The following is a 23688-nucleotide window of genomic DNA, read 5'->3' on the forward strand; positions in this document are numbered from 1 at the left end:
TGTTTTAATTAAAGCAACAAAAAGGAAGGAGTCTGCATCAGAATTACAATAATATACTGTAATGTACACAAACCATCCAAGAGAATTGTTGACATCATAAATTTTTTTTTTTTTTCGCTGACAAACTGGAGACCACAGACAAATATAATGGGATGTCCTATGCTCCAACAGGCAATGCTGGCTACAGTAGTCATCCACAGACAACTCCTCTACCTTATTAAACAACCAAACGAAAAAGAGCCACCTGATATGACACCTAAAAATATGTCATATTAATATCTCCGTCTCACTCATAATTAGTGTGGATTTATAAACCCAATATATACCTAACAAAGAATAGCAGTATGACAGATGCAATACTGCCTAAAAAGTGGTTACTTCAAAATCCAAGCGGAGTAATATTGTTATACAAAAAGCTTTATTCGATCACATGGATCATATAGAGGTTAGACATAGATACGGTAAACAAGTAATATAAAATCACTTAAAAACATTCGGCGTCTCCAAGTAAAGTAGTTTTTCAGCAGTTTGAGGATCCACATAAGGCAATGGAGTTCCTAACCACTAGATCAAAGAATTTTTCATATTTTCCATAGAAAAATCAGCATAGGGAGATCATTTTTCAGAAACCATTATGGTAATAATCACAATAAGTAGAATGACTTCCTAAAATGGAAAAAAACAAAAAGAAAGATCATAGTAGGTGGAACTACAGTAGGGTAAATATACTGGACGAATAAATCAGCCCAGCAAACACAAAACTGGTGTATATTTTAAATCATTACCTTCTCAAAAGCTTGACCATCATTGAAGGATGGATATATGGCCTTCCTGGGTAGCCACCCCAGATTAAAGTGTATCCACATTAATAGATAACTCTACAGAGGTGTATAAATGTGAAACATCAATGACAAAAAGTACATGCCTGAATAAAGATAAATAGAGGTAAAAAAACTAAATATTACCATATATAAGATCAAGAGGACTTAATCCACTTGAAGTACGATCAGGTCTTGATGAAAAAAGTGAATGCAGGGGTGGGAAGCCAGGTGGTGAATATATACAGTCCAGACTGATATAGCTCAGTCTAAATATACTGTGAAATAAATACCCAAAACTGGGTTTTCCAAAAATTGCTCAAATGATGAGGAGGCAATGTAATCCTAATGGATATGTGAGACCACGAGGAAGGAAGAAGCTGCACGCTTTAGCTCCACATTTGAAAGGCAGGAGACATTGAAATCAATGTCAATAAGGTCCCTAACTTACATTCATACATACACCTACTAGGGTCAATTTAGACAGGATCCAATTAACCTACCACATGTCTTTGGAGTGTGGGAAGAAACCAGAGTACCTGGAGGAAAGCCATGCAGGCACAGGGAGCACATGCAAACTCCAAGCAGATGGGATTCAAACTGACAACCCTAGTGCTGCCAGGTGGAAGTGCTAACCACTTAGCCACTGTAGCATCAAAGTCACACTGCATGAACAGAACTGTCAAACTTTGCTATTAACCAAAATGCATAAAAAAGCAACACTTGCATTTTTGGGGCAGGTACATGAAATCTATTACACGCAAAATGCAATCTTCTGTGGGAAAAGGGTCCTTGAAATTTTCCCCAAAAAATGCAGAAATGTGAGCTAGATCGATAGGAAACCATGTTGAATGGACTGTACTGTGTCTCTGCCAAACGGACTAAAAAACACATAAGTGTGAACCGAGGCTAAAATTATGATTACTTCATCTGGCCAACCGCTGTCTGGTTGCAAGTGATTTTTTTGACTGCAGACCTATATCTCTCAGTACCAGGGGCGGACTGACAACTCATGGGGCCCCCGGGCAATAGGGGATCATGGGGCCCCTGTGTCCTTGCCCAAACTTAAAAAAGCCTATGAAAAAGGTACCAGGGGCATCTCATGGGGCCCCCTACTGACCTCGGGCAGTGCCCGCGTTACCAAATGGTCAGTCCGCCCCTGGGAGGTACATATGCTGGGATAGCCAGCAGCACCTAATCCTGGAAATATACACTTGCAGGCTTCAGATGCCCACATCTTTCATGACGCCTGCCTGCTTCCAAGATCAAGATAAAATATTACTTGTATACAGCGGACGAGCAGGATATCAGATATAACATTATTCAAATAATAATGTGCAAATTGAAAAAAAACACGGGAGCTTTTTTAAAAAAAATTTAGTATGGGGACTGGAGTTCCGCTTTAAATAGCATTTTCAGTTTGTGGTGCTCAGATACAGTGTAGTTCCACTTTAAGACCTGCTATGTTTAACCACAGTCAACAATCAGACACAAAATGTCATTCTTCAACTGTCACTTTTCAGTACAGATCTTTAAGGGTTCATGTACACGGAGCATTTGGAAAACTCTTCTGCATGATGGAAACTGACTGCTGGAAAACGTAGGTTAAAAAACGTCAGTTTAGCCACGTTTGCATACCGCATTTATACATGTTTGCATCTAGAAGCATTTTTAAAAGAAAACCTTAGGAGACCTTCCCAAATGCCCAGAATGCACTGAAAAAATAGTAAAAAATGAACTATTTCAGACATTTTGAGAGGAATAGAGAGAGCAGAAGCAGAGAGAGCAGTATGTGTTGAGATTTCCTGTCTTTTCTGGTTGTATTCACTATGGATCCCATCATGAGCATAATGCGACACGTTCCACCATTTTTTCCTTCACGCGAAACCTGGAACTGACTGCACTGGTGTACCGGGTCCATTTGAATACATGGAAAACACTTTGCATGCATTTCTGATGATGAAAAAAGGCTCTGGGCAGCATCTGGACATGGAAGAGTTAAAAAACGCTTCTTAACGTAAATGTTTATAAACGCGGTTAACCGCATTTAGTCGCTTATACAAGCATTTGACATTTGAAACACCGGTAAAATCTACTCCTGAACGCAAGTTTGGTGCGTTCAAAAAGACGACTGTAAACTCAACTGCCTGTAAATGACATAGTGTACATGGACACATAGGAAAATATAAAGGAGAGTTCAGGGGCTGCTGAAAAATATTGTGAACAGCTCCTGAACGTCAGTTTAGCAGCTGCAGTGTACATGAGCCCTAATGTGAATGGTGTCTTTCCTGGAACCTATGCAGGCCATAGACGAGTCGAAAACCGTCTGTTTTTTAAAAAAAAAAACGGTCGTTCAATAGGCTGACGTTACCATCAACGTTAAAAAAAATCAGTCGATTTTCGTCCCGTCTACGGCCGGCATTTAATTACTTCTGTCCCTTGCAGAGAGCTCCACTATTATATTTGACATGAAAAAGTCTTGCGGTTGCAACAATGTATCTATTTGTATCCATTTTGGATACAGATGTTTTTATTCGGATACAAATAGATACCTTGTAGCAACCGCAAGACTTTTTCATGTCAAATATAATGACGGACTGGAATTCTTCTTTTTCTTCTTCTTTTTCTTCTTCCTCTTCTTTTTCTTCGTCTTCCTTTTTTCTTCTTCTTGCAGGTCATGGCTCATGCACAGATTTTTTATCGGTAAAACAATTGGCTAATTTACCCATCATTGCTGGGAAAATCGGCCGATCAGCAAAATCGGATGATTTTTTTCCACCTTTACCGATTAAAAAAAATGTGCCAAAACCCCGAAAAAACGGCCGACCAATTAACCCACTAATGGTGTGAAAATCGGCTGAAAAATGGCCGATTTTCGACCCGTCTATAGCCTGCATTAGATCAGGTCTTACTTAGATCATTGAGGCTGAATGTAGCACGTTAGTTACACAGTGACCACAGCTGTTTAATAGTTACAATTGTGAAGAACATGATGTGTAAAAAATTACAAAGTGTCAGATGATGATCACACAAAAGCAGAGATTTCCATGGTGCAGTCTATGTGCGGGTCACACAAATGCTGATAATTCAGGAATCAGACAACTGCCATCAACACACTGGAGCTGTACAATAAAACCCAAGGGTGGGTGTAACCCGCGAAAAGCCGTGGGAAGCATTGTACTTAGGCCGGGATATGTAGATATCTCATCGCAGACTCAGGAAAATGACAGTCATGACTGTATTCTGATTCAGCGCTGTTATGTAATAAAATAGAAAAGATAATAAAAATGTTATATCCCCCATGAACAGTGATATCAGAAGTGGCCATCAGATGGTGTCAGAGGGATTTTTTGGGTGGGCAATCAGTGGACAGTTCCTGCTCCCTTTTTTCTTGGTTTGGCTGAGTTTCTGTTGAACCAATTTGCATGGAATCAGTGGCAGTTGTGGAGTGTTTTCTACAATGCATTGTGCTGATGGATGGTAATGGCAGTTCACTTGTTATACAGATCACCTGCTGGATTTGTGGTAACTTGAAAGTACAAATGCCAGCTGCAATCTAGCTAGGTTTAAAAATGCTCCCTCCCCTGAGACTGAGAGGGTTCTGGATATGTCTATACAATTTTCTAACCTTTCTGACCTGGACAAACCTCAAGAAATCTCAGCTTTATTGTGTCAATCAGTGCAGGAGGCTCCCAGACACGTGAGAAGGCTAATCTCATTTATATTGTGACAGGAGGTCAGGAAGAACCAATGCCGGCCATAGACAGGTCGAACATCGGCCGTTTTTTTTTAAAAAAAACAAAAAACGAAAAATTAGTTGTTCGGTCGGCTGACATTACCACCAACGGTAATAAAAATCGGCTGACAAAATCATAGAGTTCACCCCATAACTTCTGTCCCTTGCAGGTTACGGCTCATGCGTCGATTTTTTTATCGGTAAAATGATCGGAAGATTGGCCCATCACTGCCGGGAAAATCGGCCGATCGTCAAAATGGGCCGCAAATTTTCCAACATGACCGAAAAAAAAATTTGCGAAAAACGGCTGACCAATTAACCCACTAACAGTGCGAAAACCGTCTATGGCGGGCATAAGGGATGTGTCCAGGATGGGAGGTATGTTTGTCCCAGGTTCATGCTGTACACCGGAAAAAAAGGCGCTGTGGAAAATGCTCTCAGACAAGCACCTTAGTGGAGGTGCATCTTTATTGGGTGAGATAAAGTAGCAAGTATAATAAAATTAACCAGCCTGAAGTGGACAGTGTGATTCCAATGGACGGCCCGTCCGCTCTGAGGGGAGCTGAGATCAAAGAATGCTCCTGTCGACTTCAAATCACGTGGTGTCAGCGTACCAGCGTCCTGGGTGGTGTCACCATGGCAAACGAAGGCAGTGTCCGGCGTTGGCTTCAGCTGGGAGCATATGTGGGGTTACCAAGACGACATGTTTCGCGCAGTTGCGCTTTGTCAAGTCACTGGTAACCATGGCCGGCGGCCATTATATAGAAGACCATTAAAGGGAAGGCTGGCTGAGTGTAATTAGCAGGGGATGGGGTGTCAATCAGAGCGGACGGCTCGTCCTGAAGCAATGCTGAATACAAATTTAAAGGTACAGATTGCAAGTTATAAAAAATGATATGTATAAAAACAATAGCATTGGAAAGCATGATATACTTTCATCTTTAGTGAAATAAAGGTAATACAATAACAAAAAAAAAAAAAAAAAAAAAAAAAAAAAAAAAAAAAAAAAAAAAAAAAACAAAAAAAAAAAAAAAAAAAAAACACACAAGTTAAAAATGACATCGCTGGTTCATGGAAGCTATGTCAAAAATTGCGTTTACAGTGAGGTAATTATGGGTATATGGGCAAAGAAGGGAGTAGGGAGAAGTGAATGCTAGGCATATGAAAATGACTGTATCAAAGGTATATGAAAATGACTGTATAAAAGGTATGACTAAAAGGAATATAATAAAATCAATCCTGGTATCAAATTAGGTAGCTCATATGTTCATAATTAAATAAATATAATAGATGCGTAATAACATGTATTCGTAATTGAGTGCACAGAATATATACATGGTGACAGTGCAGATTAAAAAACAAGGATTAAAAGAAGACAATACTGTATGTAATAAAAAAAAAAAAAAAAAAAAAAAACCACACTGGAGGATCCTAGTTCCGGGGACTAGAAGTCAAACTTGTTAAATAATGCTATGGATTTCAAGATCCTCATTGAGACCATTGGGGGTCATAGAACCTAATTTGTAGATCCAGAACGTCTCTCTCTTACACAAACGGGCTAGTCTTTCATTGTCAGTAAATGTACCCTTTGGAATATGTTCGATTGCTAAGACCTCAAGAAGACTGAAATTATTTTGATGGGATTGCAAAAAGTGCCTAGGGACACTATGCTTATCGCATCCATCTCTTATAAGTCTTCTGTGCTCCCCTATGCGTTTGCGTAGAGGGCGTGTGGTTCGGCCTACATATAGGAGCTTACACGGGCATGTGAGAACGTATATGACGTGGTCAGTTGCACACGTTATAAACTGACGAATGTGGTAGCTGTTGCCCTGGGAGTCCAAAAACTGTGATCTACCATGGGTGATGGACTGACAGGTGAGACAACCTCTTTTGTTGCATCTGTAGATACCAATTCTGTCGTCAAATGTAGGAAGGGGGCCGTTGTCTATGTAGGTGGACAGTGACATTTTGCTTGGGGCTAGAATGTTTTTCAAACAACGGGCTCTCTTGAAAGTTACTTGTGGGGCGCGTGGGAGATTAGGCGCTAATCTAGGATCTAATTGTAAAATGTGCCAGTGTTTGCGAATGATGTTTGTAATATCACGACTACCTTGGACTTTCTTTTACTCATGTTTTTAACTCTCAAGATATAATCTTTTTAGACTTGGTTTTGTCAGTCACAGATAATGAAATTTGTAGTACAAATTACACCAAACCCACTAGTGGGAACCCATATCTACACTATTCTAGCTGTCACCATCCAGCCTGGAAAAATAATATTCCCAGTGGCCAATTCCAAAGACTAAGGAAGAACTGTTCAAAATTATGTGATTACCAAGAACAAGGTTCTCTCCTTTCAAAAAAGTTTTCTGAGAAAGGCTATCCCCCTTCCCTTATAAAAAACGCATATACCAAACATAGCGTATTGATAGACCGAACATACACTCAGGCCCGTGACCAGTCTAACTCGGTTAGGTTCATCACTGGTTTCAACACATCACATCGTGATATTACAAACATCATTCGCAAACACTGGCACATTTTACAATTAGATCCTAGATTAGCGCCTAATCTCCCACGCGCCCCACAAGTAACTTTCAAGAGAGCCCGTTGTTTGAAAAACATTCTAGCCCCAAGCAAAATGTCACTGTCCACCTACATAGACAACGGCCCCCTTCCTACATTTGACGACAGAATTGGTATCTACAGATGCAACAAAAGAGGTTGTCTCACCTGTCAGTCCATCACCCATGGTAGATCACAGTTTTTGGACTCCCAGGGCAACAGCTACCACATTCGTCAGTTTATAACGTGTGCAACTGACCACGTCATATACGTTCTCACATGCCCGTGTAAGCTCCTATATGTAGGCCGAACCACACGCCCTCTACGCAAACGCATAGGGGAGCACAGAAGACTTATAAGAGATGGATGCGATAAGCATAGTGTCCCTAGGCACTTTTTGCAATCCCATCAAAATAATTTCAGTCTTCTTGAGGTCTTAGCAATCGAACATATTCCAAAGGGTACATTTACTGACAATGAAAGACTAGCCCGTTTGTGTAAGAGAGAGACGTTCTGGATCTACAAATTAGGTTCTATGACCCCCAATGGTCTCAATGAGGATCTTGAAATCCATAGCATTATTTAACAAGTTTGACTTCTAGTCCCCGGAACTAGGATCCTCCAGTGTGGTTTTTTTTTTTTTTTTTTTTTTTTATTACATACAGTATTGTCTTCTTTTAATCCTTGTTTTTTAATCTGCACTGTCACCATGTATATATTCTGTGCACTCAATTACGAATACATGTTATTACGCATCTATTATATTTATTTAATTATGAACATATGAGCTACCTAATTTGATACCAGGATTGATTTTATTATATTCCTTTTAGTCATACCTTTTATACAGTCATTTTCATATACCTTTGATACAGTCATTTTCATATGCCTAGCATTCACTTCTCCCTACTCCCTTCTTTGCCCATATACCCATAATTACCTCACTGTAAACGCAATTTTTGACATAGCTTCCATGAACCAGCGATGTCATTTTTAACTTGTGTGTTTTTTTTTTTTTTTTTTTGTTTTTTTTTTTTTTTTTTTTTTTTTTTTTTTTTTTTTTTTTTTTGTTATTGTATTACCTTTATTTCACTAAAGATGAAAGTATATCATGCTTTCCAATGCTATTGTTTTTATACATATCATTTTTTATAACTTGCAATCTGTACCTTTAAATTTGTATTCAGCATTGCTTCAGGACGAGCCGTCCGCTCTGATTGACACCCCATCCCCTGCTAATTACACTCAGCCAGCCTTCCCTTTAATGGTCTTCTATATAATGGCCGCCGGCCATGGTTACCAGTGACTTGACAAAGCGCAACTGCGCGAAACATGTCGTCTTGGTAACCCCACATATGCTCCCAGCTGAAGCCAACGCCGGACACTGCCTTCGTTTGCCATGGTGACACCACCCAGGACGCTGGTACGCTGACACCACGTGATTTGAAGTCGACAGGAGCATTCTTTGATCTCAGCTCCCCTCAGAGCGGACGGGCCGTCCATTGGAATCACACTGTCCACTTCAGGCTGGTTAATTTTATTATACTTGCTACTTTATCTCACCCAATAAAGATGCACCTCCACTAAGGTGCTTGTCTGAGAGCATTTTCCACAGCGCCTTTTTTTCCAGTTCTCTTTATCATGCATATGATTAACAAGGCAGCAGTGGTGAGCTCATGATTAACTGTTCACATGTTTCCACCTGGAGTGGCCTCTCTGCGCTCATTTGTATGAGTTTTCATGCTGTACACCGACTGTTTCTCCTGTTGTGCTGTGTAGTCAGCCTGTTTGGCTCACTGATGATTTCATGAGCTCAGTTGTAGCAGGGTAAGGGCTCTGGGCAATATCAGGGGCGGACTGACAACTCATGGGGCCCCCGGGCAATAGGGGATCATGGGGCCCCTGTGTCCTTGCCCACACTCAAACCACACCCAAAAAAGCCTGTGAAAGGTACCAGGGGCATCTCATGGGGCCCCCTACTGACCCCCGGTCCTCGGGCAGTGCCCGACTTCCCAAATGGTCAGTCCGCCCCTGGGCTCTATAAAACTCCCAGGCTGCATATGGAGGATGCTCCAACCTGGAACCAGTTTGCTGTGCAGGACAGACTGGGGAGCAACCAAACAATACTGCGGTGAGAACGTATCTGTGTGATCTAGGACTGGGAGCAGGGGCGGACTGACAACTCATGGGGCCCCCGGGCAATAGGGGATCATGGGGCCCCTGTGTCCTTGCCCAAACTCAAAAAAGCATATAAAAAAGGTACCAGGTGCATCTCATGGGGCCCCCTACTGACCCTGGGCCCTCGGGCAGTGCCTGAGTTTCCAAATGGTCAGTCCGCCCCTGACTGGGAGACGCTCAGTGTGAACCCCCTGTATCTGAGCAGCGATAGGCTGTATCCAAACAGGTAGATGGGAACCTGTGTTTGCAGTTAGATGCCCAGTGTGGCAAGGCTTTATTTTCTGTTTGTATTTATTTATTTATTTATTTATCGAGTTTATATAGCGCCAAAGGGTTTGCTCAGCGCTGTACAATAGGGGGGGACAATACATGAAACAGAACAGTAACATCAAACAGTACACAAGGGGTTAGAGGGCCCTACTCTTTCGAGCTTACAATCTAGGAGGGGGGGGGTAGAGGCACAGGAGGAAACGGCTGTGGGGGATGGAGTGGTAGGAGGAGGGAAGGGCAGCGGCTGTTAGGTGAGGGTGGGGTAGGCTTCCCTGAAGAGGTGGGTTTTCAGGGAGCGCCTGAAGGTGAGGAGGGACGGTGACAGTCTGATGGATTGGGGTAGTGAGTTCCAGAGGATGGGGGAGGACCTGGAGAAGTCTTGCAGTCGTGCGTGGGAGGAGGAGACCAGGGAGCAAGATAGAAGAAGGTCCTGTGAAGAGCGAAGGGTACGGGTAGGGTGGTACTTGGGAATCAGATCGGTGAGGTAGTTAGGGGCAGTGTTGTGGATGGCCTTATAGGTCAGGGTGAGCAATTTGAATTTAATGCGTTGGGCAATGGGGAGCCAGTGGAGGGAGAGGCAGAGGGGGGTGGCAGAGGTGGAGCGGCTGGTGAGGTGGATGAGTCTGGCCGCTGAGTATTTGTTTAGCAGTTTTGAATTTATGCACCGTGTGTTCACCGGACTTGTAAATAAACCACAACTTTATTCACCAAGATCCTGCTGCCGTGCTGAGCCTCTTTCACCGTGCTCTGACCCATCCAGGGGGTCAAGGACAACCCGCTACTGGACTAATCCCTCACAATATTCATAGCTGCTCGAATTACCATGACCAAGTTCTGAAGGTCCTCTACCATCCGGTTTAATCTACTCAAAGCCAAATTGTTTTGGATAATGACCAACAAAAATGTTTTCACAATCCTGAACGATAAAGTGAAATTGTGCGAGAAAACCTGAGATCCTTGGATCACATACATCTCGGGGAACACCCTCCTGTGACATTCTTGATGCACTTGTAGAGTGGTCTGGTTGTTCTGTTTTGTTCTTTACCTTTATCTCTTTCTCTAGACCAGCCTTTCTCAATACACAGGAACCCTAGAAATTACATTCCCATCTCAGGGAACCCTTGCTAAAAATGAGTAGATCTTCAACTCATGATACATTAGAATGATGGTCAGTCAGAAGAATTACCACCTTACAGATAGCTAAAAAGATCAATGATGTCAGCGAGAGCTCATCTGAGAGGCAGGAATTGCTTGTTACTCAAAGAACCCCTAGAAACCTCCTGGAGGAACCCTAGTATTCATGGAACGCTGGTTGTGAATCTCTGCTCTATACTTCTTCTCAGAGAGTTGCTCTTGGAATTCATGCTTCATCCTGTAGAGCATGCCATTGAGGCTCCTGGGATGAGCCTAAAAGTAGGGAAGCACCCCCCCTTCGAGAGGACCACCTCACTGGACTGACTGAGGCAGGGGTGGACTGACAACTCATGGGGCCCCCGGGCAATAGGGGATCATGGGACCCCTGTGTCCTTGCCCAAACTCAAAAAAGCCTGTGAAAAAGGTACAAGGGGCATCTCATGGGGCCCCCTACTGACCCCAGGTTCTCGGGCAGTGCCCGAGTTTCCAAATGGTCAGTCCGCCCCTGGACCCAGGTCGTACTTAAAGCAACATTAGATTAAGGTACTCCTGGGGACATTGGGCCTTCCTTACAGAGAGAGTGGATAGAAACACTTCACCTGGCCCAGGCTAACCCTAGTTTAAGCGTAATGGGTTCCGTGGGCTGAGGGAGACTCTCATGTTTAGATTACACCATTTGGCAGTGGTTCTCCTGCTTCCTTGTTTTTGCAAATGTGAATGAAGTGTATGGTACCATGTGACTGGCAGTGCCTCTTTTGCACAAGGCATTCCACAGTCTTCATAAGAGTCTTTGTATACTTACCTGAAAAAAAAAGAGAATGAAAAATGGGAAAAAAATTGCCTTTAGTTCTAGCCATCACGAGCTATTTATACCCCGCTACACCCCTAAAAACCACCATAAAGCTGAACTCCAGGTATGACCTTTAATTTCATACCTACCTTGATCCAGCTTGCATATCTGCTTGCTGATCCTCTGCAGTACATTTACTGCGATAGGTTGTCTCATAAAGGCACAATTGCAGCACAGTGGCTAAATGGTTAGCACTTCTGCCTGGCAGTACTAGGGTCATTGGTTCAAATCCCAACCACAGCACCACCTGCCTGGAGTTTACATGTTCTCCCTGTGCCTGTGTGGGTTTCTTCTTACACTCCATAGACATGCTGGTAGGTTAATTGGCTCCTGTCTAAATTGTCCCTAGTATGTGTATGTATGAAGGTGTGTTAGGGACCTTAGATTGTACAACCTTGAAGATTAGGGACTGATGTGAATGTACAATATATATGTAAAGTGCTGCATAAAATGATGGCGCTATAGAAGTACCTGAGATAAATAATATCACATATCTGTACATTTCATCTTTCTTCCGGGTCCGCTCGTACATGTTTGTGCGGACCCAGAAGACTGTGCTGTCATTGGCTATAGCACAAACCGATCAGCGGGTCCTGGCCAATACTTTATGGCTGGGACCCACTGATCAATGCATCCAATGACAGAGGAGAACCCTGTGTTGGTAAACAACACAGGGCTCTCTTCATACAGCAGCAATGAGCCATTTTTTCCCCCCTGCAGGGAGTAAAATCAGGACACTGCTTAGTAAAACACCACACAGTAAACAAACTAAACATAGTTAGGCACATGTTTAACCCCTTGATTGTGCTAGATGTTAACTCCTTCCCAGCCAGTGTCAGTAGCACAATGAGAGTGTATATTATCACTGTATTAGTGTCACTGGTGAGGTCAGTAGCAGTTCCCCCCCACAGCATCAGCTAGTGTCAGATTGCCCGCCGCACTATTGCAGTCCCACTATAAGTTGCTGATTGCTACCATTACTAGTATATATACCATAATATATATAAATAAATATATATCATATCATAGTTTGTAGACTTTGTAACTTGCATACAAACCAATCAATATACACTTATTGTTTTTTTTGTTTTGTTTTTTTTATCAAAGACGTACCAGAATACATTTTGTCCGAAATTTTAAATGTTGGGACTTTTTTGTTTATTTAGCAAAAAATAAAAAACCGTACAGGTGATCAAATACCACCAAAAGAAAGCTCTATTTGTGTGAAAAAAAAATCATATCAATTTTGTTTGCTTACAGCATTACGTGACCGCGCAATCGCCAGTTAAAGTAGTGCAGTGCCGAACTGCAAAAATGGTCTAGTTATGAAGGGGGTAAAATCTTTCAGAGCTGAAGTGGATATCTCATACTTGAGGGACCCGTAATAATTGCTGTAGAAGCTGGTGCTGAGACAATAATAACTGTTATCTTCTGGACCCTGTGCCAAGCAGCTTCCTCTCTGCGTACTGCATGGCTACTCGGGATGGCTGCCATTCACAGAATGCTTTGTATTTCTCTTCAAATAATACAAGGCATTCTCCGATTGGATGAGGTGGAGAGTGTGACATCAACCCCACTCCTCTCCACCTCATCCAATCAGGAAACGCTTGGTATTCACTGAAAAAATACTAGGCATTCTATGAGTGACAGCATTGCCCAGAAGGCAACCTACCGTAGTCAGTGTGCAATGGGTCAGCCGTTCGGCACAAGATGCGGGAGATCACAGCTTTCACTGTAGTAGCACCAGCTACTACAGTGATTTTCAGACTCTCAGTTATGAGATATACATACCTACATTGTGCCAAGCTGGACCAATTCAGCTTTAAAGCCCAAATGAACAATAAGGCTCCCAAACTTGGCGATTTGGAATTGCTGGCAGAATAAGCGCAATTGTTCCAAATCACAGTAAAATCGCTGTAAGACGCATGACACGCATTTTGGGTGACATTCATTCTTATTTGCACCCCAAATGTGGTGCAATATTGCTGCAATTGCCCTGTGAAAGTATTGTGTGGAAATCCTGGCACAACAACCTCTTAAAAATCTTACAAAGTTCATCACTCAAAAAGGGGCAAGAGCTTTTTTTCTGAGTGACAAATGCACATAGGGGAAGCCCAATGAAGTGAATAGGCTTCCCAATGTACAACATGCGGAAACGCAAGAAAATTGCACATAAAAAATCACAAGCCGAAACTTTTATTCCCACCACACAAGACATGGACAGGACCAAAAACAAAACATGTTTAACCACTTCCATACCGGGCACTTTTACCCCTTCCTGCCTAGGCCAATTTTCAGGTTTCAGCGCTGTCACACTTTGACAATTGCGCGGTCATACAACACTGTACCCAAACTAAAATTTTATCATTTTCTTCACACAACTAGAGCTTTCTTTTGGTGGTATTTAATCACCGCTGGGGTTTTATTTTTTGGTAAATTAACAAAAAAAAACACATTTTTCTTTGTTTCTGTTATAAAAGTTTGCAAATAAATAATTGTTCTTCATAAATTTAGGCCGAGATGTATTCTGCTACATGTCTTTGGTGAAAATAACCCAAATTAGTATTTATTGTTTAGTCTGTAGGAAAGTTATAGAGTTCACAAACTATGGGATATATTTCAAAAATTGATTGATCCTGAAGTACTGACGGCCAATCTCATTTCTTGAGGTTCAAGAATGTCAGAACAGTACAGATATCCCCCAAATGACTCCTTTTTGCAAAGTAGACAGTCCGACGTACTTCATAAGAGGCATGGCGAGTTTTTTGAAGTTGTAATTTTTTTGCCATAATGTTTCAAAAAATGAAGAAATTAAAAAAAATTATTTTCACTTTTTTTTTTTTTACATACTGTCACCAGTGCACTACTTTTTTTTTTTTTTTACATACTGTCACCAGGACAGTGTCATCATATAACTGGTGTGGCGGTGGTCAGGGACACTGGTGACAGTACTGAAAAAAAAATTTATAATTTTGTTTTTTTTATTATTGTTTAATCTTTTATTACATTTTATTCTAATTTTTTAAGATTTTGTTTTCATATTTTACTATGACCAAAGTAGTATAATACCATAGTAATATTGTACTACTTTGGGGAAGTGATCAGTTTTTTTTTTGTTTTGTTTTTACACAATTTGCTTATAGCAAAGAATTACTGTGCTATAAGCAAGCATTTACCTGAATTAAATTGATTAATTCAGGGTTTTTTTTGTGCTTAGCTGTGATTTGGCCATGGCTAATCACATGACACAGCTGGGCTGTGATTGGCCCAGCTTGTGCATGTGATTGCTGTGACCATTCACAGCTAGACACACTTGTATACAATGGATGGCATGAAAGGTAGCCATCCATTGTATACAACTGTAATGTGACCTATGATTGGTCACAGCAGGTGACATGGTACTGGCAATGGGGCCGGTACACAGATCTGTCATCGGCCGTGCCCGTGATACATGGCCGGTGACAGATCACGCCGCAGCGCGGCCTTGCAGGCATGTGCAATGCGCGTTACTGAAAGGACACCATATGGCGTCCACCCGGAGGGTTAAGCTGTTCACCTGGCTGCCATCTGGCTATAGGCCAGGCGGCAACGGGTTAAAGCCCGCCCCTATCAGAATGAAGGACCTTTGCTGTCTGCATGGAAGCAGTGGTCTCTCTGCAGTGTTCCCCTTGCTAAGTCAGAACTACAACTCTCCAATAAGCAGGAAGCATGTATGTGCTTTCCCGACTGCATACAATTCCTCCTGTATTAGTAGAGGCGATTAGTTATACTCTTCCAGTGCAGCACGTCTTTTTTTTAACCAGGAAAATTTTTGTGACAGGGTCTCTTTAAGGCCTGGTTCATATCTATGCAGTTTGCGTTAGCTTTGTTTCTGCAGTGCTTTTTGCAGTTTTGCACATGTTTTTCAATGTGTTTTATGGGGGTTTTGTTGGCCAACTTGTTGCTGGGCAGATTAAAAATGCAAAACACATAAAAAATGCACTACATGCGTTTCTGCAGCATCTCCTTTGAAGTCTTTTGAACCAAAATGGGTAGAGAAGAGAGGCAGCAGCGCCACTCTAAGTGTAGACGGTTAAAATCAGGCAGATTTGAATGTTAAAATTGCACTCACATAGGTAGGTAGATGAGCTATCTTGGAAACCCTGTCCATGTGGTGACATCATCCCTGCACCCCTCTGCTACTCCCCGAGCCCTGGACACCACCGGAGAGGTGGGAAAGCACCCGGAGCGTGGCCAAAGGACGTGATGATCCCACTGGGCCTCCATCACTTGACATGCCTACCTGTTACCTACTTATGTGAGTGCAATTTTACCATTAAATCTGCCTGATTTAACAGTCTACACTTAGAGTGGCTCTGCTGTCTCCCTTCTCTACCTGCATTAGGAGTATCTACAAGCTCTTACAGCCGGCTGCCTCCTCGGACAAGTCCATACTACTACAGTACAAGCCCCCCACTCCTCCACATGGACCTTCTACTAACCTCCACTGCTGATGGTCCATCCCCAAATGCACACAGGGTAGATGCGTCTTAGCCCTCCCTCCCCCCCCAACTCACCTAATGAACCAAAATGCACCATTTTGCATTTAAAAAAGTCCCTGACCTTTTCCAAAAATTGGTTGATAACGCAGAGATGTGAACTTCACACATAGGAAATCATGTTAAATGGATTGCAGTGTATTGCTGCATAACAAAAAAACGCACCAAAAACGTCTAGGTGTGAACTTACCCTAAGCACATAACTCACCTGCAGACCTCCTGGAAAACAGCAAACATATGCAGTAAAAAGACATATCTTGAAGCTGTTTTACCTGCCAAAGGATTTGTATTTTTGTCCATCCAGTCCAGAGATTTACACAGCCCTGATCGTCAGCACAGCCATCCTGGTGACCTGACTTTGAGTGCCTGCAGCTAAGCAATACAACTTGGTCACTTCCATGCCCCCAGGCTGTGGCAGGAAAATAAAATAGTGCAGCAGAAGATCTGCAAGAGATCACTCTGCTCTCTTCTCCTGCCAGCATATTCCTTGTCATTGCATACAGCACACCTGGAGTACGGCATCACAAACTAAATTCAGGTACTTAAACAAATTATAAAACTTTAAACTTCATATTACAGGATACGTGACTGTATTGGTGTAACCAGGGGCAGACTGACCATTTGGAAACTCGGGAACTGCCCGGGGTCAGTAGGGGGCCCCATGAAATGCCCCTGGTACCTTTTTCATAGGCTTTTTTGAGTTTGGGCAAGGACACAGGGGCCCTATGATCCCCTATTGCCCAGGGGCCCCATTAGTTATCAGTCCGCCCCTGGGTGTAACTTTATATCAGCCTGCTTTAATGGCAACGCTTGCCTTGGTTGGAGTTATCCTTTAAGGTGAAGTGTCAGCGTATCCAACAGCAAGAATTCAGAATGTATTATCCTCAAAGCTACAGAAGAACAAACAAGAGCTGAAACCATGTGGATTAACTCTCAAGTATTCTACTAGATGCTATGGGCAACACCTTCCCTGTGTTCTTTTTTTTATAAGAATCCTGCATATCTGTGCAATGTTGGAGATATCCCATCGTCCTGCTAATACAATAAAGTTGTCTCTAGTAGTAATTCAGTTCTCTCTGGTCGCTGTATGATAAGAAATAAAATATCACACAAATGCTTCCCAGTAATAAAATGCACAGCACTATAAAATAGCCATTCTCAAACTTTTTACCTTGGAGGAACCCTTTAAATGTTTTTTAGGTTTTAAGGAACCCCTATAAGAGGTGATTAAATCTGCAGGCAGACTGGGCCCCTAGTGAAAAGACTGTCCTAGTTAGTAGTCAGTGGGAAGAATGCTCCTTACATTAGTGTTCAGTGGGAAGAATGTTCCTTACATTGGTGGTCAATGGGAAGAATGTTCCTTACATTGGTGGTCAATGGGAAGAATGTTCTTTACATTGGTGGTCAGTGGGAAGAATGTTCCTTACATTGGTGGTCAGTGGGAAGAATGTCCCTTACATTGGTGGTCAGTGGGATGAATGTCCCGTACATTGATGGTCAATGGAAAGAAAGGTCCTGACATTGGTGGAGAATAGGAAGAAAGCTCCTTACAATGGTGGTCATAGGGAAGAATGATCCTTACAATGGCAGTCAGGGGTGGGAAAAATACCCCTTACATTAGTGGTCACTGGGAAGAATGCTCCTTACAGTGGTGCTCAAGTCAAGGGTGGGAATTGCCCTATACATTAGTGGTCCCTGGAAATAATTCTCCTTACATTGGTGGTCAGGGGTAGGAATGCCCATTACAGTTGTTGTCAAGTCAAGGGTGGGAATGCCCCTATACACTGGTGGTCCCTGGAAAGAATGCTCCTTACATTGGTGGTCAAGGGTAGGAATGCCCATTACAGTTGTGGTCAATGGTGGGAATGTCCCTATACATTGGTGGTCCCTGGAAAGAATGCTCCTTACATTGGTGGTCCCTGGAAAGAATGCTCCTTACATTGGTGGTCAGGGGTAGGAATGCCCATTACAGTTGTGGTCATTTGGAAGAATGCTCCTTATATTGGTGGTCAGTGGGAAGAACGCCCCTTCTGTTGGTCGCCAATGGGAAGAATGATTCTTACATTGGTGGTCAGTGGGAAGAGGGTCCGTACATTGGTGGTTAGGGGTACAAATGCCCCTTACATTGGCGGTCAGTGGGAAGAATGATTCTTACATTGGTGGTCAATGAAAAGAATGGTCCCTACATTGGTGGTCAATGAAAAGAATGGTCCCTACACTGGTGGTCAATGGAAAGAATGGTCCTTATTTTGGTGGATAGTGGGAAGAAAGCTCCATACAATGGTGGTCAAAGGGAAGAACGGAAAAATGATCCTTACAATAGCAGTCAGGGTTGGGAAAAATGCCCTTTACATTGGTGGCACTGGGAAAAATGCTCCATACATTGGTGGTCAAGGGTGGGAATGTCCCTTACACTGGTGGTTCCTGGGAAGAATGCTCCTTACTTTGGTGGTCAGGGGTAGGAATGCCCATTACAGTTGTGGTCATTTGGAAGAATGTTCCTTACATTGGTGGTAAGTTGGATGAATGCCCTACACTTTAACAGGCAGCTAACGTGATCATTGGTGTCAGTAGTTTCTTACCTGAGAAAGGATAGGAAAAGCTCCACCGGTCCTACACCACTTGAGCTGTCAAGTGGCATTAAGGTCAGAAATATGCAGGCATCACAAGGCAGGAGATCAATAGACTACCCACTATGTAAGAAACCCCAGGGTAACTTTGGAGGAACCTTTGGCATTAAGGTCAGAAATATGCAGGCATCACAAGGCAGGAGATCAACAGACTACCCACTACGCAAGGAATCCCAGGGTACCTTTGGAGGAACCTATGGCATTAAGGTCAGAAATATGCAGGCATCACAAGGCAGGAGATCAGTAGACTACCCACTAAGCAGGGAATCCCAGGGTACCTTTAGAGGAACCTATGGCATTAAGGTCAGAAATATGCAGGCATCACAAGGCAGGAGATCAATAGACTACCCACTATGTAAGAAACCCCACGGTAACTTTGGAGGAACCTTTGGCATTAAGGTCAGAAATATGCAGGCATCACAAGGCAGGAGATCAACAGACTACCCACTACGCAAGGAATCCCAGGGTACCTTTGGAGGAACCTATGGCATTAAGGTCAGAAATATGCAGGCATCACAAGGCAGGAGATCAGTAGACTACCCACTACGCAGGGAATCCCAGGGTACCTTTAGAGGAACCTATGGCATTAAGGTCAGAAATATGCAGGCATCACAAGGCAGGAGATCAATAGACTACCCACTACGCAAGGAATCCCAGGGTACCTTTGGAGGAACCTACGGCATTAAGGTCAGAAATATGAAGGCATCACAAGGCAGGAGATCAATAGACTACCCACTACGTAAGGCATCCTAGGGTACCTTTGGAGGAACCTATGGCATTAAGGTCAGAAATATGCAGGCATCACAAGGCAGGAGATCAATAGACTACCCACTACACAAGGAAACCCAGGGTACCTTTGGAGGAATCTATGGCATTAAGGTCAGAAATATGCAGGCATCACAAGGCAGGAGATCTACTGACTACCCACTATGCAAGGAACCCCACCGAACCTTTGGAGGAACCCTATTTGAGAAATACTGCTATAGATCAATTCCTTAATGAAGCATAGAAAACCCCACTCTATTTAATGTGAACTGTTACATTGTTTAATAAAGTTATATGAAAAATATTTTTTTCCATTAAGTGAGTCCTAATACTTGTGAAATAGTAAACTGTAAACCTATAGCTGTATGGCAAATAACACATGTTGGAGATGCTTACAAGATGCATATTACAGTCTCATGGTCAGACGGATGGCACAGGTATTTGCTTGGCAGAAGTGGTCTCACACTCTTGCATTAAATCATTGGTGGTGTGATAATGCATGGCAATATACGATTTGGCAAAACCGAAAGTGGAGTTTACTGGCTGCAGGCTATTAGGGGTGCTTATTTCTTGGGAGGGGCTGCTATTATAGATACTATAGTAGGGCTCTATACGAGTATTAATTGGGGTGGAGCTGCTCTGGGCATAGTGTTGATGTCCCCCCGAGCCTTTTGGGCTCAGCACGCTGTCTTTAGAATGGCTCGGGCCGCAGGCCTGGTCAACAAACTTCTTCTGCGGCTTTGGCGACAACATATACGCAGAGTTGGTTTCGTGGTGAGAGGACTTGTTGCGGTTGGCCTCCAGGCTGCCTTTTCCCATAGCGCGCAGTCTGGTTTTTTGTTTGCAGCATAAAAACCCCAACGCCACATACTGGATGCACCACAGCACCCGCCTCCTCAGCCCGGCGCTGTTACGGGAGTAGATAAAGGGGTTCAAGCCCGACTTTAAAAAGATCAGAGTAAACCCGCAAAGTTCAAACTGGTACAGGATAAAACTGCTGCTGTTGGTCAACACGTCTTGAACCAAAGAAATCCCCAACGGGAGGCAACAGATGAGCACAGAGAGGACAATGACTACACAAGTCACCACCGCTTTGGAATCCTTTGCTGTGGATAAGTTGACGGCTGACACAAGCTGCAGTCTACTTGCCGGTACGGGCATTTGGCTCAGTTTTTTGGTGTAGGCATGTGTCTGAATATGCTGAAGTTTGTTATAATTCTGGTTCCTGTACAAAGCAGGGACAGTACATTGTACACCATCCACGCCAGGCCCAATGAATGGCTGCGGCCTCGTAGTGTCCACTGTGATGATGGGACATTTCCTCACTTGGGCATTTTTCCTCAATGCTTGAGCAATCATGATGTAAGAGGCTGACACAACCGCCACACAAAACGTGAAGTCTATGACATACAAATACAGGATAATTTTACCCTCTCCACTGATAAGGCTGTACATCGGTAAACATATCCGAGACTTTCGTGTCCTTAGTGTGGCTAGCGTGGCAAGGGTAAAGCTTGTGGTCCAAAGGAGCACCGTGAGCATCAAAGTGCAGGGAAAGGAGGCCGTCCGGTTAGGCTGCTGTCCAAGAACCATCCTCAGCCGATGAAGGGCGATCACCGCTACGGTTTTTAAAGACATGATGATAAACCCAGAACTGGTAAGGTGAAAGGTGAAGCAAAACGCATCGGGCACGTTGCTGCCGGTATCAAAAAATAAAACGAAAGCAAACATGGGGGCGGAGATGCAACAAATAAAGAGGTCACAAAAGGACAAGTTCAGGATCATGAAGTCAAAGTTTGTCCTAAATTTCCTAAAGGCCGGGTCAAAGAAGGACAAAAAGACCACAAGGTTCCCGTAGGATCCCAGGCAGAAGATAATCACCAGGAGGAAGGTGCAGGTGACCAAGGTGGCCGTGTGAATGATCTGCTGGATGTCTCGCAGAGTCCCGTTGCCCACGTGAGATACGGAGGTGCTGTTGACATAGTCGTAGCGGGTCTGATCGGCAAAATCAGTCATTCTGTCGGATAAATTCATGGTGACCTCGGAAGGGCTCCAGGTGGCCTATTGTGCCGGATCAGCCTAAGAGAATTCCCTCTCCCTGGGGAGTCCATGGATAAAGCCGTACCATTCAACGGCACTCTCTCCAGGCTGAGAGCAATCCAAATCTGTCAATCTGGAGGGGGCCTGGGAAAATAAAACAACACACATCAATGATTGCCTATCATCTGCACAGAAGACATCTTCTAAAATACAAACCTGTCCTGGTGGATGAAGACCACAAAAAAAAAGAAAAAAAAATCGGATTGCATTGCAATAGAGGCAAAATGTCCTGAATTTTCATTCCCTACATCATCACAACAAGCCTCTGCATTAGCAGCAAGCAAGCCCTGGCCTCCTGATCTGCACTGGAGCCCCCAGCCTCAATCCTCCCCCTGCATCCCATCCCCCTCCCATGGTGTCACCACCGGGCTTCTACAACCTTCATCTATTCCAAATCCGACCATCCAGCCTGCACCAGCCAACCACCCACCATGCCCCCCATTTGTCCTATAGAGCCACAAGCAGGATGAGGGGCCCCTCTGCAGCAGACAAGGGGAGGAGGAGGAGGAAGAAGAGGATGGCGACTGAGGAGCGAGAAGATGATTGCAGCAAAGGGATCCTTTACCTGTGACAGCGGGAATCCGGGGCACCGGGAGGACCGAGGAGGTGCGGGCACCCTGCTAGACATGGCCAGCTCCAGGCAGCTCCCAGCCAATGTGTGCCCGTCCCCTCCGATACCCAGCGCAGCGCACCCACAGAGGACGACGCTGATTGGCTGGCCGCACTGGAGATGCTGGGCTTGCTCTTTGCTCGCGGCTGATGCTGATGATGATTTAAGGAGCTGCTAGTGGAGACAATGGTGGGGGGATCGCACGACCCTGAGAAATCATCTACTGTGACATCATCCTCATGTACTAAGCAGATGGCCAGGATGACTTCACTGGCATGGTGTATATATAGATATATATCTATCTATATATATCTATATATATCCCTATATCTATATCTCTATATATCTCTCTCACTCTCTCTCTCTCTCTATATATATATATATATACACACACAGTATATATTATACATATACACACAGTATAGAATATACATATACACACACACACACACAGTATATATTATACATATACACACAGAGTATATAATATACATATTATTATTATTATTACTACGAGTTTATATAGTGCCAAAGGGTTTGCTCAGCGCTGTACAATAGGGGGGACAAAACATGGCACAGTACAACAACAACAAACAATGTACGAGGGGTAAGAGGGCCCTACTCTTACGAGCTTACAATCTAGGAGACATATACACACACAGTATAGAATATACATATACACACACACAGAGTATATAATACACACACACACACTATAGAATATACACACACAGTATATAATATACATATACACACACACACACAGTATAGAATATACATATACACACACACACACACACAGTATATAATATACATATACACACACACACACACACAGTATAGAATATACACACACACACAGTATATAATATACATATACACACACACACACACACACACAGTATAGAATATACATATACACACACACACACACAGTATATAATATACATATACACACACACACACACACAGTATAGAATATACACACACACACAGTATATAATATACATATACACACACACACACACAGTATATAATATACATACACACACACACACACACACACAGTATAGAATATACATATATACACACACACACAGAGTATATAATATACATATACATATACACACACACAGTATATAATATACATATACATATACACACACACACACACACACACACACACACACACACACACACACAGTATAGAATATACATATACACACACACACAGTATATAATATACATATATACACACACACAGAGTATATAATATACATATACACACACACACAGTATATAATATACATATATACACACACACAGTATATAATATACATATACACACACACACACATATACATTCACCACACAAACATATATATAGAGAGAGATTGTACGCCCCTTGAGGGTTAGGGACTGATGTGAATGTACAATATATATATATAAAGCGCTGTGTTAGGGATCTGGGTATGACCAGAAATGTGTGGG

At 43.0% G+C, this 23688-nt stretch overlaps 1 protein-coding gene across 2 annotated transcripts; it reads right to left on the reverse strand.

Moving 5' to 3' along the window:
* Nucleotides 1–19745: 19745 nt before the first annotated feature.
* On the reverse strand, nucleotides 19746–22318 carry GPR75 (G protein-coupled receptor 75). 2 transcript variants are annotated; one of them, XM_089676467.1, is made up of 2 exons: nucleotides 22153–22318; nucleotides 19746–21671 (listed from the first exon to the last, which is right to left on the reverse strand). In XM_089676467.1, the coding sequence occupies exon 2, from the start codon at nucleotides 21519–21521 to the stop codon at nucleotides 19908–19910; it is 1614 nt and encodes a 537-aa protein (XP_089532593.1). In that variant the 5' UTR covers nucleotides 21522–21671; nucleotides 22153–22318; the 3' UTR covers nucleotides 19746–19907. The 2 variants fall into 2 exon arrangements, with proteins under 2 accessions (XP_089532593.1, XP_089532594.1); XM_089676468.1 differs by lacking the exon at nucleotides 22153–22318 and adding an exon at nucleotides 21744–21876.
* Between the last annotated feature and the right edge of the window lie 1370 nt (nucleotides 22319–23688).

This window comes from Staurois parvus, unplaced genomic scaffold, assembly GCF_062004578.1.
Source record: "Staurois parvus isolate SC_StPar_1 unplaced genomic scaffold, SC_StPar_1.0 ptg000169l, whole genome shotgun sequence".
Lineage (NCBI taxonomy): Eukaryota > Metazoa > Chordata > Amphibia > Anura > Ranidae > Staurois > Staurois parvus.